The 12,838-nt window shown below is 44.4% G+C and overlaps 2 protein-coding genes across 3 annotated transcripts in view; one reads left to right on the top strand and one right to left on the bottom strand.

Annotated features, from left to right (window-relative positions):
- Window positions 1-5,249, bottom strand: part of Dstn (destrin, actin depolymerizing factor) — a 28,035-nt gene extending 22,786 nt beyond the window's left edge. The window contains exon 1 of one of the 2 annotated variants that reach the window (XM_076570765.1): window positions 5,129-5,249. In XM_076570765.1, coding sequence (XP_076426880.1) covers window positions 5,129-5,209 — 81 coding nt within the window. In that variant the 5' untranslated portion in view covers window positions 5,210-5,249. Of the gene's footprint in view, window positions 1-4,500; window positions 4,964-5,128 lie in introns of those variants that run through there. The other variant, XM_006983692.4, reaches the window with a different exon arrangement.
- Window positions 4,832-12,838, top strand: part of Bfsp1 (beaded filament structural protein 1) — an 89,280-nt gene continuing 81,273 nt past the window's right edge. Inside the window, exon 1 of the mRNA XM_076570764.1 lies at window positions 4,832-4,961. The gene's annotated coding sequence lies outside the window, so the exon portion shown is untranslated. The remainder of the gene's footprint in view (window positions 4,962-12,838) is intronic.

The raw sequence follows: 12,838 nt of genomic DNA, 5'->3' as shown, positions 1-12,838 counted from the left end.
TGGTGAGGCTTTGGGATCCATGCCCAGCATCAATTTAAAAAAAAGTACAATATATACAAAAAGTAGCACTAATTGTCAAACATAGAAACCATTTTCTACACATCAGATAGGCAAGGGATTTAAGGCTCAAATTAGGTGAAAAGAAATAGAAAGGAGGCATGTATCAGTTATTTCCACCAACTGGGAGTCGAGTGTACAAAAACATGAGCTTACAAGGGACATTTCTTATTCAAGCCACCAAAAGGCTATAGATAATGGGATGCAAAGTAAAAGATACCAAGAGGAGGATAAAATTCATATGCATGCTCTCCACTCAAGGGTCTCTTAGGTGTCTCAAGAGAGACACACAGGGACTGGACAAGTAACATTAATTAATTAAGTAAGTAAGTAATGTTATATGGAAACCAACTATGGTAAAAAGTTTAAATGGATGAATTAACTGGAGAAATGTCCAAATGTCCACTAATAGAAGGATGAATGAACTTGTACAGTTTTATAGTGGACTAATATCCAGTAGTTCAACCCAACACCCTGGGCTGGTGAGATGGCTCAGAGTAAAGGCATTTGCCCACAAATCTGACAAGCTGAATTCAATGCCCAGGACCCACGGAAGAAGGAGAGAACCAATTCCAGCAAGTTGTCCTCTAACTTCTACACATAGACCTAAGCAAGCATGTGTAAACAACACAACAAATTAAGTAAATGTAATAAAAAACAATGCCCTCCCCAAAAGAACACAAAAAAATGAAGAAAAAAAAAAAAGCTGACAGGGGCTGGGCAAGGTATAGCATATATATAAAATTGAACACATTAATGCAGCGTGAATGTGTTTATGTCTACTTAAAAGCATGGAAAGTGAAGGGGCTGGAGAGATGGCTCAACAGTTTCTGCTCTTGCAGAAAACCTGGGGTCAATTCCAACATGACAACTCACAACCATTTGTTAACTCCAGCTCCAAGGGATCTGACGCTCTCTTCTGACCTGTATGGGACACTGCACCCACATGGCACACAGACATATAGGTATCCACACACATGAATGATTTTTTTTTTTAACGCATAAAAGTGTCAAAGAATGAAATCTATCAACTTCAGATGGCTGTGGTGAAATGGACCTGAACCTTGCACCCAAGGACCGGCCTTTTAATCCCAGCACTCGAGAGGCAGAGGCAGGCTTATCTCTATAGGTTTGAGGCCAGCCTGGGCTACACAGTGAGACCATCTCAATTATTAAAAAATAAAGAAAAGAAGAAAGGAAAGGCCTATTGTATATTCTTTGTCAAGATCTGTTCATATCCTTCCTCAAGACTCTCTGGGTTACCTGCCCAGGTTCAAAATCTTTTTCTTGGAGAAGTTTCTCCATCATGAACGTTCTCTGAATTTGCAACATCCTGAGTGAAATCATTTCCTATTGGGCCAGTCCCTTAAGATCTTTGACACAGGAATGGTACCTTTTAGGGAGGAAAGAGACTAACTAGGAAGATGTACATTTAGGTGCAGTGATAACAAATACCCAAAAATGACCCCCCCCCAAATCATGATTTTTCTTTTGATAAAAGGGATCTTTATTCTGCACCGCTTAAAATGCTTCAAAATTAATCATTTTAAAGATGGACGTAAAAGAAGAAAAAGTGATTTGTAGGAGATAATTGATCTGTTACAATCTGCTTTCTCATGTTAAATGGGCACACAAAGTCTGGTGGTCCTTGGGAGTCAGAGGCAGACTGATCTAAGTTTGAGGCCAATCTGGTTCACAGAGAGTTCCCCAGGACAGCCAGCACCACACAGAAAAACCCTGCCTTGAAAAACCAAGAGGGGGGGGGGGTTTGCGCAGAGCACACAAATGTATATCCAACCTATTTAGCTGAGTCGTTAAAAGTATTTTTCCGAATCACCAAGTGCAGAATAAGTTGGTAATTCCGTCCAAGTCAACTAGCTCAGTTTGTTGGAGAAGAATTCTGTGTAAAGTTAAGGGTTATATTAGCACATATTCTGTAACTCTATTTCAAGGCAAGACTACACCCTACTTTCCAGAGAGCCACAAAACTATGCTGCAAATGCATTCCTTGATTAAAGAAAAGGCTAGTCAAATCTACATGTGATGTGTCAAGCTGTACCCAAAAGAACTGAGCAAATAAAGCTAGGAATTTAATGGTGAGCTGGCAAGTAATCTTTGCACATATGAGGAAGCTGACACACCCAGTACACACACACACAGAAATTTTATTTGGCATGTGCAAACAGAGGGTACATTTTCCCCCTGTGGGGAGGGGATTTTAAAGACATTTATGGTGATATTTTGTAGCGAGACATCTGAAAACATGACATCTCATTTTTCTAATTTCAACTTCCTTTATTCCAACTGCTTCTAGAAGACTTAATGAGTACCAGGAAGTAATTCTTCTAATTTAAAACAAACCCATCTACAGTTAAACTTTAATCTCTCCACTATTATCCCAAAAAAAGGAAAAGGAGGAGCCAGGTAATGGTGACCCACACCTTTAATGCCAGCACTCGGGAGGCAGAGGCAGGTGGAGCTCTGCTGAGTTCAAGACCAGCCTGGTCTACAAAGCGAGTTTCAGGACAGCCAGGGCTACACAGAGAAACCCTGTCTCGAAAAACCAAAGGAAAGAGGGGAGAAGCTAAGCATATTAGCTGACACCTATAATCCCAGCACTCAGGAGGCTAAGAGAGCAGGATGCTATTGCAAGCCCAGGTCCAAGTCTAGCCTGGGCTTTTCACAGTGAGTTCCATGTCATTCTGGATCACAGAGTGAGATCCTGCCTCAGAAAAAGACACCAAACAGCTCACCAACAAAACCTAAAAGTTTCAAATATAGAGAGGGCTAGAATCTGGGATAATAAAGGAGAAACTGTCTCTCTCTAGTATTCTCTAGTGGCTGGACTGAATGGAGATGTTCTATGCTTATAAAAGCAAACATAGAGTCTGTGTTCTGAAATCTTCATGCTGAAAACACACCCAGAACTGGTGAAATGGCTGAGCAGGTGAAGGCACTTGCCAGGCGAGTCTGACAAGCTGAGTTCAATACCCAGAGTCCACAGTGAAAGGAGAACTGACTCCACAAAACGCCACGGCATTCCTGCACCCACGTCCTCAAACCATAATAACTATATTAGCACTTGGATATAAGAATGAATCCACCTTTAGTTTTTCTCTCTCCCTCTAGTACCAGGAAATACAACTCACTCCTCTTTCATTTTGTTTGAATGTACACTGGAAAGTTAAGCTTTAAAACTAAGCATTTACACTTTTAAAATGTTTGGCCCTATTGTAAATATGAAGTTTTCATTCTCAACTAAAAGAAAAGATGTTGCATCAGCAGACTGGAGAGCAGGCACCAGTTCACTTCACAGCACTTCATTACACTGAGTGCTCAAACTTATCAGAACTCAAAGCCTTTTTAGATCAAGTCTTTACTATAAACCACTACATACAGATACATTTCAAATCTTGAAGAGGTTCAAAGACTTCAGGGCCTGACCTATTTGTAGCTGATACAGCATTAAACCCAAAGAAGAACAAGACTTACTATCACGACACTATTAAGCATGGTCAGTTATCAAGAAAACTACCCATTTAATCTAACGAGCCAGCCTGCACCTGCAAGCCAGTTGCTACATCCTCAGGAAAATCAAAGTTGTTATTCAGTGAAAACATTCTGTAGACAGATAAGTGGGCACTAACTGCTTCCAAGCGCACAGATGCAGCAACAGGATAATATTTCTAGCAGTGTGGCAAGGCCTTGCCAGCAAATCATTGACCAAAAATGGTAACAGTGTATGCAGACTACAACGACAAAATGGTCTACCTGATTGCCCAGTTGAGATACTGTTTTACAACAGATTAGAATAACAGTTTAGAAGTAGAGAAGTTTGTAAATTACACAAAATCTCCATCATCTCAATACAACGAATGTTTCTCTTATTAAAGGGCTGGAGTAATTAAATGGACCTTTTGAAAGCTTTTAAATTTGCATCAGGAAAGCAACATCACGTTCACCCCTTGCACCCAGAATTGTGGTAAAGCCATGTTCTCAGGCGAAGGCAAATTTCTAGCTACAGATGGACGGACCCGGTAGGGAAGGGTTAAAAGAGACACTGCCAAGCTTGACAAGCCCAACGAGAGTGCCACTGAAGCTGATTGCCAGATACGACAAACAATGCCACGGCAAGGCCACCCTGTTCTTAATCACGCTCGCTAGCCATCACCCCGCCCTCTAGGGTGTTCAATAAAATCCTTCTTTTCCTTCTCGGTGGAAAGGGCTGGAAAGGTTCATGGGTCACTGAGCTGGCCTTGGGGAATACCGCGCCCACACGGACGGTCCCCGGGTTCCGCGGCCCATCCCGGGGACCTACAGACCTCGGGATCCAAGGCAGCGAGGCCGGGCCGGAGACGATCCCGGGCGGCGGCCCGGGAGCTGCCTTGGAGCCGCGGGACGCGGTCCCTCCCTCGTCGGACGCCCGAGCTGCGGGTCACTCACCATGTTCGCCGCGGCGGACTTCTGAGACGAGAGCTAGGAGCCTGGCGGCAAAGTCTGTGCAGCGTCCTCCTCGCCGTAGCAAGACTAGGAGAGCGAGCGCAAGGCGGATGGGACAGCTCGAGCCTATTAAGGGGCAGGCTGCACGGGTTCCAGAGAGACTGCGCCTGCGCGCGCTGCGCTCCGCCCGCCGTTGCTATGCAACAGCCCTTCCCTCCGCCCCCCTCTCCCGCCAGGCCCCACCCAGGAGGCCCGGCAGTCTGCAGACGGCTGGAAACCTCGTTCCGGCGATTGAGTCAGGGGAGTGCATGGCTCCCCCGCCCTGGGGAGCGCCGGGCAGTTCCTGAGTGAAGGGCGGGCAAAGGACGCTCCAGGGAGGATGGCCCTGCCCTGGAGGCGGGACTACGCGATGCCCCGCCCACCGCGCGGCTGTTGCCCATACATGGAAGTCGCCACCTGGCCAGGTGTGCGCGCCGCCGGGGGCGGGGCCGGAGCGCGGAGTGGGCGGGGCGAGCGCCGGTGGGCGGGAGCTCGCTCGGCTTGCGGCATGGGCGGGGGAGGGGATGCCGGGGAGGCGGGGAGGGCTCGCTGAACAGCGCTCCGGGCCCGCATCTCGAATTTTTTTACCTACTTTGGTGCTGTTCCCACCATCCTGTGCTGATTGGTCAGCCCGGCACGTCGGGCCGTCGCGTGAGAGGAAAAATCTGCACATTTTTCCTCCTTCCTGAGGCGACAGTGGCTGTTCAAAGTGCTGTGTGAGTCAGCGCTAATTTCAGGGCTGGAAAACAGGAGTGATTTGTTTATCTTCCGAGCCGGCTGGGAGGAGGCCCAGTGGCCCGCGGGGATGCGTGGGGGACGCCGCGTGGCCTGGGGCTGTGGATCCGGCCCCTCCGCTGCGCTGGGGGGGCTTCTCTCTGGGGAATTGTGTTTTCCTAAAGGGTGGTTGCACGGAAACCCAGCTTCCAGAGGGCCACCAAGAATCCTAGCGTTGTTTGGGGTTTTTTTTGTAGCTAATAAAAGGAACTCGTAAGACGATGGATGATTACCTAACTTTTGGACTTAATTTAGGCGACGATCACGATCTCTAACAAAATTTTTAATTCTCTAGATAGAAGGCTTTTGGACAAAATGGTCATTGTGTTTCTTTGTTTCTACTTTCTGGGCGCTATTTGAAATCTACCCGAAGTAGCTTTTGTTCTGCGTCCGTAGCAGACGTGGTTCCCAGTAGGTTTTATTCCCCCTCAAGACAAAGGGCAAGTTGTGGCAATTCTAAGCCTTTACGGCTTTGCCACAGGGTGTTTAGCAGGCTCCAGCAGTGGCGTCAGAATCACCTGGAGAGCCTGTTTAAAAGATTTCTTAGTTCTGGCTTCTGCACCTCTAGAATGTAACCGAAGAATTTGCATCTTAAACAATTCTCTGGTCTTACTAGTTGGGGACCATACTAATGAGATAGAACCTACATTCAGTTGTAGCTGGAACCCTTCTGGAATTTTTTTTATTTGTTTTTTTGTTTTTTGTTTTCCTGCCCAGGAGTGAATGAGACTTCCTCTCTAGTGCAGAATTGAATCCGCTCCTTTAAGGACTTATATCTGCGGATCCCGACATCTCCTTTGTGTGTTTCATCTTCCCTGATTAAGTTCAGACACAAGAATTTAATCCTACCGCGTACTTAAGATTTTCTATGTCTTCTTACAGAATCTTAAGTCTCCCTGTCCCCTCTGCCTTTGGCCTCACTTCCTCTTCTTAGGGGTCTGCCCAATAATTGAGCCCCCAGCCTGCCAACCTGAAAGAAAATTTCTCGGACAGCTTTCCAGGGAATGAGTTTGGTGTCATTCCATAATCTTACACTGCATCCTTGCTCTAGCCTTTATAAGCATCTAAGTCACCCCCGGGAACTATTTAAAACGCAGATTTTAGAATGTAGGGTCTCTGATGCCATCACATCACGTGATGTTGCAACCAAAGAAGTGGTGATGCTGCTGGTTTGGGGGGGGGGGGGACACCATTCCTGGGCTTTCACTGATGTTTTGTGGCTATGAACTGTTTTTTATACATTTACCAATACTTCCAGACTAGACTGGGAGTCCCAAAAGGAAAACAAATTTGGGGTGCGTTCTACATGAAGTGGCCCAACTCCTCAACATGCTACATGCTTAATAACCATTTTCCTAAGTGAGCCAGAATCTAAAGATGGTTTAGGATTTATCAGACAAATTAATGTATTTGTTCACTGTAGCCTTGGATGAATTCTCATTGAACTTTAACCCCCCCCACATCTACATCCAGTTGTTCCAGAGGTTTTATTCCTCCTCACCCTCAGAAGGATCGAAGGTTTTTTGTTTGTTTGTTTAAGATTTATTTATTATGTATAGTGTTCTGCCTTCATGTATGCATGCAGGCCAGAAGAGGGCACCAGATTGAATCACTACCATGTGGTTTCTGGGAATTGAACTCAGAACCTCTAGAAGAGAAACCAGTCCTCCTAACCTCTGAGCTGTCTCTCCAGCCCCCAGAAAGATCAAGTTGTAATAGAACGTTATGACCAAACGTTAAAAGCTGGTTCCTGATGCAGTGTAATGATACCTGGAGGTGGGTCTTCAGAAGGTAACGGGTTGTCAAGGCAGAACTGGCACAAATGGGAGAAGACAGCAATCAAGAGACTTCCTCATCAGATACTAAGTCTGCTGGTGCCTTGATCTTGGACTTCCCAAGCCTACAGAATCCTGGGAAATTTCTCTTGTTAAACCATCCAGTTTATGGTATATCAGTCTATCACAGCCACTCAGAAAGACTGCAACACATAAGGGCACCCTGAATAGAAGACAGGTATGTTTCATTTGTCCACTTAGAACATGCTTTGGGTACTGTATCTATGAACATCTATGTGATATCATTTGACACTACTAACATGAGTAACAGGGAAGAATAAGTTATACATTAGTGAGACCTCAGCAAGCTGTAGGTTAATGGTCTGGAGAAAACTCCTTTGTCAGGGGTCATAACCCTATCAGAACCTGAGATAGAAAACTATTTGATCTCTCCATTACTTTTCCACCACAAATTCATCTCTCTATTCCCTGCTTATGTATACCTGTAGTCTTTAAAAAGAATATTAGTCACGTGGGTAAGATAGATATATGTCCTCACTAGGGATGATTCAAACTGCAACAAGAGGCACCGTGGACACGGTCTGTCCTGTACTGTCAGTGCCCTCAGAGTACCACTAGTGTGAATATAGCCTCTGCCTTATATGGGAATGCACCCTGTGTATATTTAATTTGCATTGGTGTTCTGAGTAATAGTTTCATTCTGGATGTCCTATAGCTTGCTTTATGCAGCTAATGATCACCTTGGTGACCTTTCCTTATCACTACCTGTGACTGTCATAAGCTTGACTGCCCATTTATTGAATCGTTTCTCACTGACGGTCATCCAGATGGTTCCCTGTGTATAATCATCAACCAGCAGTGTTTAGTGATCAGTGCCCAGCCTATGACTGTCCCTTGCATACATAAGTTAGTACACATCTCAGAAAGAACCAAATAAGGGAATCTAATATTTGGTTTATGGCTAGACTAAGTCCAAACTCACAAAGTGTATATGGAAGTAATTGTACCATTACTCGTTTTGTTTTTCAATATAAGATAACTTGGGTAGATTCTCAATATACAGTAATGAGTGAATGAATGAATGTATATTGCTTGTATTTTTTTCAAAGGCTAATGATGTGGCTTAGTGGTAGGACATGTATTTAATATTCTTGAGACCCTGGATTCAATTTCTAGCATCTGAAAAAGTGGTGGTTTAAGCCACTATTGAATTTTGATATGTGAAACTTACTTCACATGTCAAAGAAGTACAGAGACAACAATTCCTATTTGGTATATTAATTTGTTTCCATGAGTATGTAGATAGCTTTCCCAGAGTCACTCAATGATCTAAAAATGGCTAGAGCATCAGCTTTCACTTCCCTTTTCTTGGTGGAAAGAAGGAAGAAAAGACCGTGAAAAGGTCACTTCTTTCTTTTTAACGAAATTTCCCAGAATTTCTGCTTGTATCACCTTCACCAGCATTTCACCAATGAGATGTCACCCATTCCCTAGCCAGCATGGTGCTCAGCTTAAAAACAGGTTTCTTGATAAAGGAAAAATGGATGTTGGGAGACAAGCGGAAGTGACTGCCACAGGTAGATGCTATGTAGGTCTACAGAGAAGGTAAGGCGAAGAGGTAGTCCTTAAAAGCCCAAAGCCCCAACCATCAAGTGACATGATTGATTACAAGTTGACTAAAGTCACCAGGAAGTTTCTTAACATAACAAAGGTAATTGCCAGAAAAACAGATAGAAGGAAGTTGTAGAAAATACATTGTGGGTGTTGTTTATTAAGCATGGATGGATTGATAGACAGACAGACAGATAGATGATAGATAGGAAGAATGAATTGCCTGTCCTGATGATTAGCAGTCCTAAGGCTCTGGCATCTCTTGGTCTTACAGTAAAAGTTATTCTTTGGATGTTAAATACTCAACAGATCTGTGTCTTTAGGTAGCAGGTTTTTAGGTTACTCAAGGTAAGCCAGGAGAAAATGGATTGGAAAACAGTGCAGCAGCTGTGACAGCTACTTCTTAACCCCTCTCTGTCCAAGAAGTCCTCTGTGGGTGTTTGTCTGTTTGTCTTTGCAGTTTTCGGAGTTTATTTGATCACTCAGCTGTTATTTTCCCCCATATTGACTGTCTATACATTCTGAATGTGGTAGCAGGGACATGAGTTACCAACGCCCAAAGCTTGTTTGGTGACCCCTCAGCTTCATTACATCTTCTGGACAAATGCACGTGGATATGGACCATTTCTTACTTCTTTGGCCCAGACAGCTTTGTTGAACCTGGTATCAGTGCACACATCTGGGATCCCCATCTCCTTCATGGAAAATGTGTGCATTTCATGGAGTGCCAGAGGTACATGCTTCCTGATGCCCACTCTGACAGATGTGCATGTGAACATTGATGGTGTCGTCTCAAGTCTCCACCTCCTTGATGGCTAAACACTCCCCTTTTTTCCTAATCACCCTTCTTTGTGGGGCCATTAAAATGCAAGCAGTAGGGAAGCTTCTGCCTGGCCCAAGTTGGAAAGGAAGGATATAAGGGATTGTCACTACTATGATTTTTATAAAAATTATTAAACTCCTCCCTCCCCTCTAGAAAGATTAATTTTTGTGCCAACTCTCGAAGCTTGCTTACAGTCTCCAGGAGCCAGTGTGCTCACTGCCCTGCATCCCAGGAAAACTTAGGGGAGGTGTTCTGAAAAGGAAGCTCCGTGTAGGCATATATGAACAATCCCACAGTTCTTAGACCTAGATCCACCAAAATTAGCAGTGTCACATTGTCCTACTTACCAATTTCAAAACCTCCCAGAGCTGGGGGCCATAGGTCAGTGGACAGAAGGCCTGCCTAGCATACAGGAAGTCCTGAGTTTGATCCCCAGCAGCACCTAAACAGGACATGGTAGGGCACACCTGTAATCTTAGTACTAAGGAGATAAAGACAGGAGGATCAGAAGTTGAAGGCCATCCTTAGCTAGTGAATCTGAGGCCAACCTAGGCTGCATGAATAAAAGTAAAATGAATCAAAAACAAAACAGAAAACAAGACAACACTTCTAGACCTTTATGGAGTATTTAAAAAGTATGATTGTTCTCCATAATACCCACAGGACTGTAGCTTGCATTCGTTCATGCAGCAGTATATCTTGAGCTGCAGGGAAGCATCCATTCTTGTTATTTTCCTGTTTTTCTGAAGCATGCTGTGTTTATTCTATAGTTCTCATCCAGTGGTTGCCTTTCTGAAGACAGGCGAGCCAGGAAAGGTTCATAAAGGGACAAATAAAGAAGTTAAGTATTTGGTTTCAGAATAAACTGTCCAAAATGCAGAAGTCAAGGGTTGAGTACAATCACAAATTATAAAGTCAGGGATAGGAATGAAGGAATAGAATTTTTGTAGGAAATTGTAACACATAAAAGCATAAATGCTGCTGGGCAGTGGTGACGCACACATTTAATCCCAGCACTCGGGAGGCAGAGCCAGGCAGATCTCTGTGAGTTCAAGGCCAGCCTGGTCTACAGAGTGAGATCCAGGACAGCCAGGGCTACACAGAGAAACCCTTTCTTGGAAAACAAAAGCAAGCAAACAAACAAAAAGCATATGAATGCTTTCCAAAGCTCAGAAGTAATTTTAGGGAAAGTAGGGCTATTTTATATGGCAGATAAATGATGGATAAGATAGAGGAGAATGAAATGATAAGTGGAGAGAAGAAAGGATTATCACAGCAACAGGCGAGGCATGCTGGACTCTCTGGTGGAAACCCAATTTTCCTAGTCCCACTGTTCCTTGTCAATCTAGCTTCTCCCACTGGGACTTTAGGGCAGGAATCCCTCAGAACCTGCAAAAATATTCATCCTCCCGGCTGCCACAAGGGATCTCTGCTGCCCTGTAGAGAGTTCATGTCAACACCTGCAGGTGGGCTGCATTGGCCCAGGGCTTTCCTTCTACCTCAGAGAACTCAATGGTTACATCCTGAGGCAGAAGATCGCAGGAGAACCGGAAGTCATCTGGAAGGGACAGGGCCTCCTAGTTAAAGTGAGTGGTTGAGGCTAGACTCCAACATCAGTATCTCCCCAGCCTGCAACATCCCCACTTGTCTTCCGGAAGAGCAGTCCCAGTTCTCACAAGCCCGAGTGGGTGAAGATCCTAAGACACATGTGACTCCACTGGTCAAGAGGAAGATGGAAAAAAAGTTCAGACACTATGATTAAACAGCAAGCTAAATAAGCTCAAGCAGAAGCAAGATGTGAGCATAGGCAGACATTCCCAGAGAGGCCGGGACAGCTGTAAGAAGCGGAAGACATTAGGAATGCTGTAAGACCAACCGAGTTGGTCAGTAGGTAGGCTGACAGGGCTATGCCCTGAAACAAAGAGGTGGGTAAAGAAGATGAGGTCAAGGAGTTAACTTGGAAGATAGCAGAAAGGATAAAGACACGCAGAGTGAGAGAAAGGTCAAGACATGAAGGACAGAGAGAAACCAGCCAATCTGTGTAAAGGAATCCAGCATAGTGACATTAAAAAGGAGGAAGCGAGTGCTGGAAGAAATGCTGCCTGCGAGGATGACCTGGTTTCAACTATAAACTACTGCTTTCATTATTTCCACGTTTGGGTTGTGCCGGCAATGCGCCTGCTCTGTTTAGAGGCTGGAATGAGACAAGATTCTGTCCACCTGGACTTTTAGTGTATCAAGGTTCGACAAATAACTGCACAGGGTTGCGGGTGGAAAATGCACCATTGATAAAACTGGGTCCACGAGAGATGGGGTGAGGTCCAAAAAGAGTGAGACTTAAATGCTACGGAGGACCCAGCCATGGAAAGGTCTTGGGGGATGGGGCATCCTAGATGGAGGAAGAAGCTAAGCGTGGCCTGCCAAGGAGAGAAGGAAGAGAGTGGCTGGAGCCTGATAAGTTAGGGTGTGTGGACCCCAGTGAGGCCAAAAGGTGATCATGTAGGGCTGGGTAGATGTGGTGAGGGAGCAGGAAGATGAATGGAAAATACGCAGTTATAGCCTCAGTGATAGACTGTATTTATAGCTGTAGTGTTTTATATAGCTCTTTTTAAACTCCTTTTAGTTAGCATGCACTATGGTGGCATTTCCATACATAGATTTCATGTCCCTTGTTCCTATTTTCCCATCCCCCTCCTTTGTCACCCATTTCCTAAGTCTTGCTTGTCTCCTTTCTTCCCCTAAATTGTCTCCTTTCTGCTTTGATGTCACATGTATATATGTATGTATATGTATGGACACACACACACACACACACACACACACACACAGAGAGAGGGGGGAGGTTGAATCTGTGTTATACATGTAAGAGAAAGCATACACATTTTATCTACTCACATTATTTTCTATTGCGTTGGGCTGAACAACTTTCTCATAGTATTCAGCTATCTGTGGGGTGGGGTGTGGTAGTGTATGCTTATTATCCCAGCACTCAGAAGACTAAGACAGGAGGATTGCAAGTTTCAGGCCAGCCCGGTAGCAACATCCTGTCTCAAAAAAAAAAAAAAAAAAAAAAAGCAAAATTACAAACAAAACTATTTTTGACCTCCCAAAACAAGGATTTCTTGTGTTCAGTCTCATAACATACTAACCACGTAGGAGTCTGAGTAGTCTGGACTGATTTTTTTTTTAAGGCTGTTTTCATCTTTCTAGTGTCTGTTATTACTAAATGTTTCCCCCATGAAGGAGAGAAGCCAAATGCTTTGTATTTGGAGGCGAAACAAGGACTTTGTTCCCATCC

This window comes from Peromyscus maniculatus, chromosome 4 (assembly GCF_049852395.1).
Source record: "Peromyscus maniculatus bairdii isolate BWxNUB_F1_BW_parent chromosome 4, HU_Pman_BW_mat_3.1, whole genome shotgun sequence".
Taxonomy (NCBI): Eukaryota; Metazoa; Chordata; class Mammalia; order Rodentia; family Cricetidae; genus Peromyscus; species Peromyscus maniculatus.
This window is presented reverse-complemented; position numbering and strand designations above follow the sequence as displayed.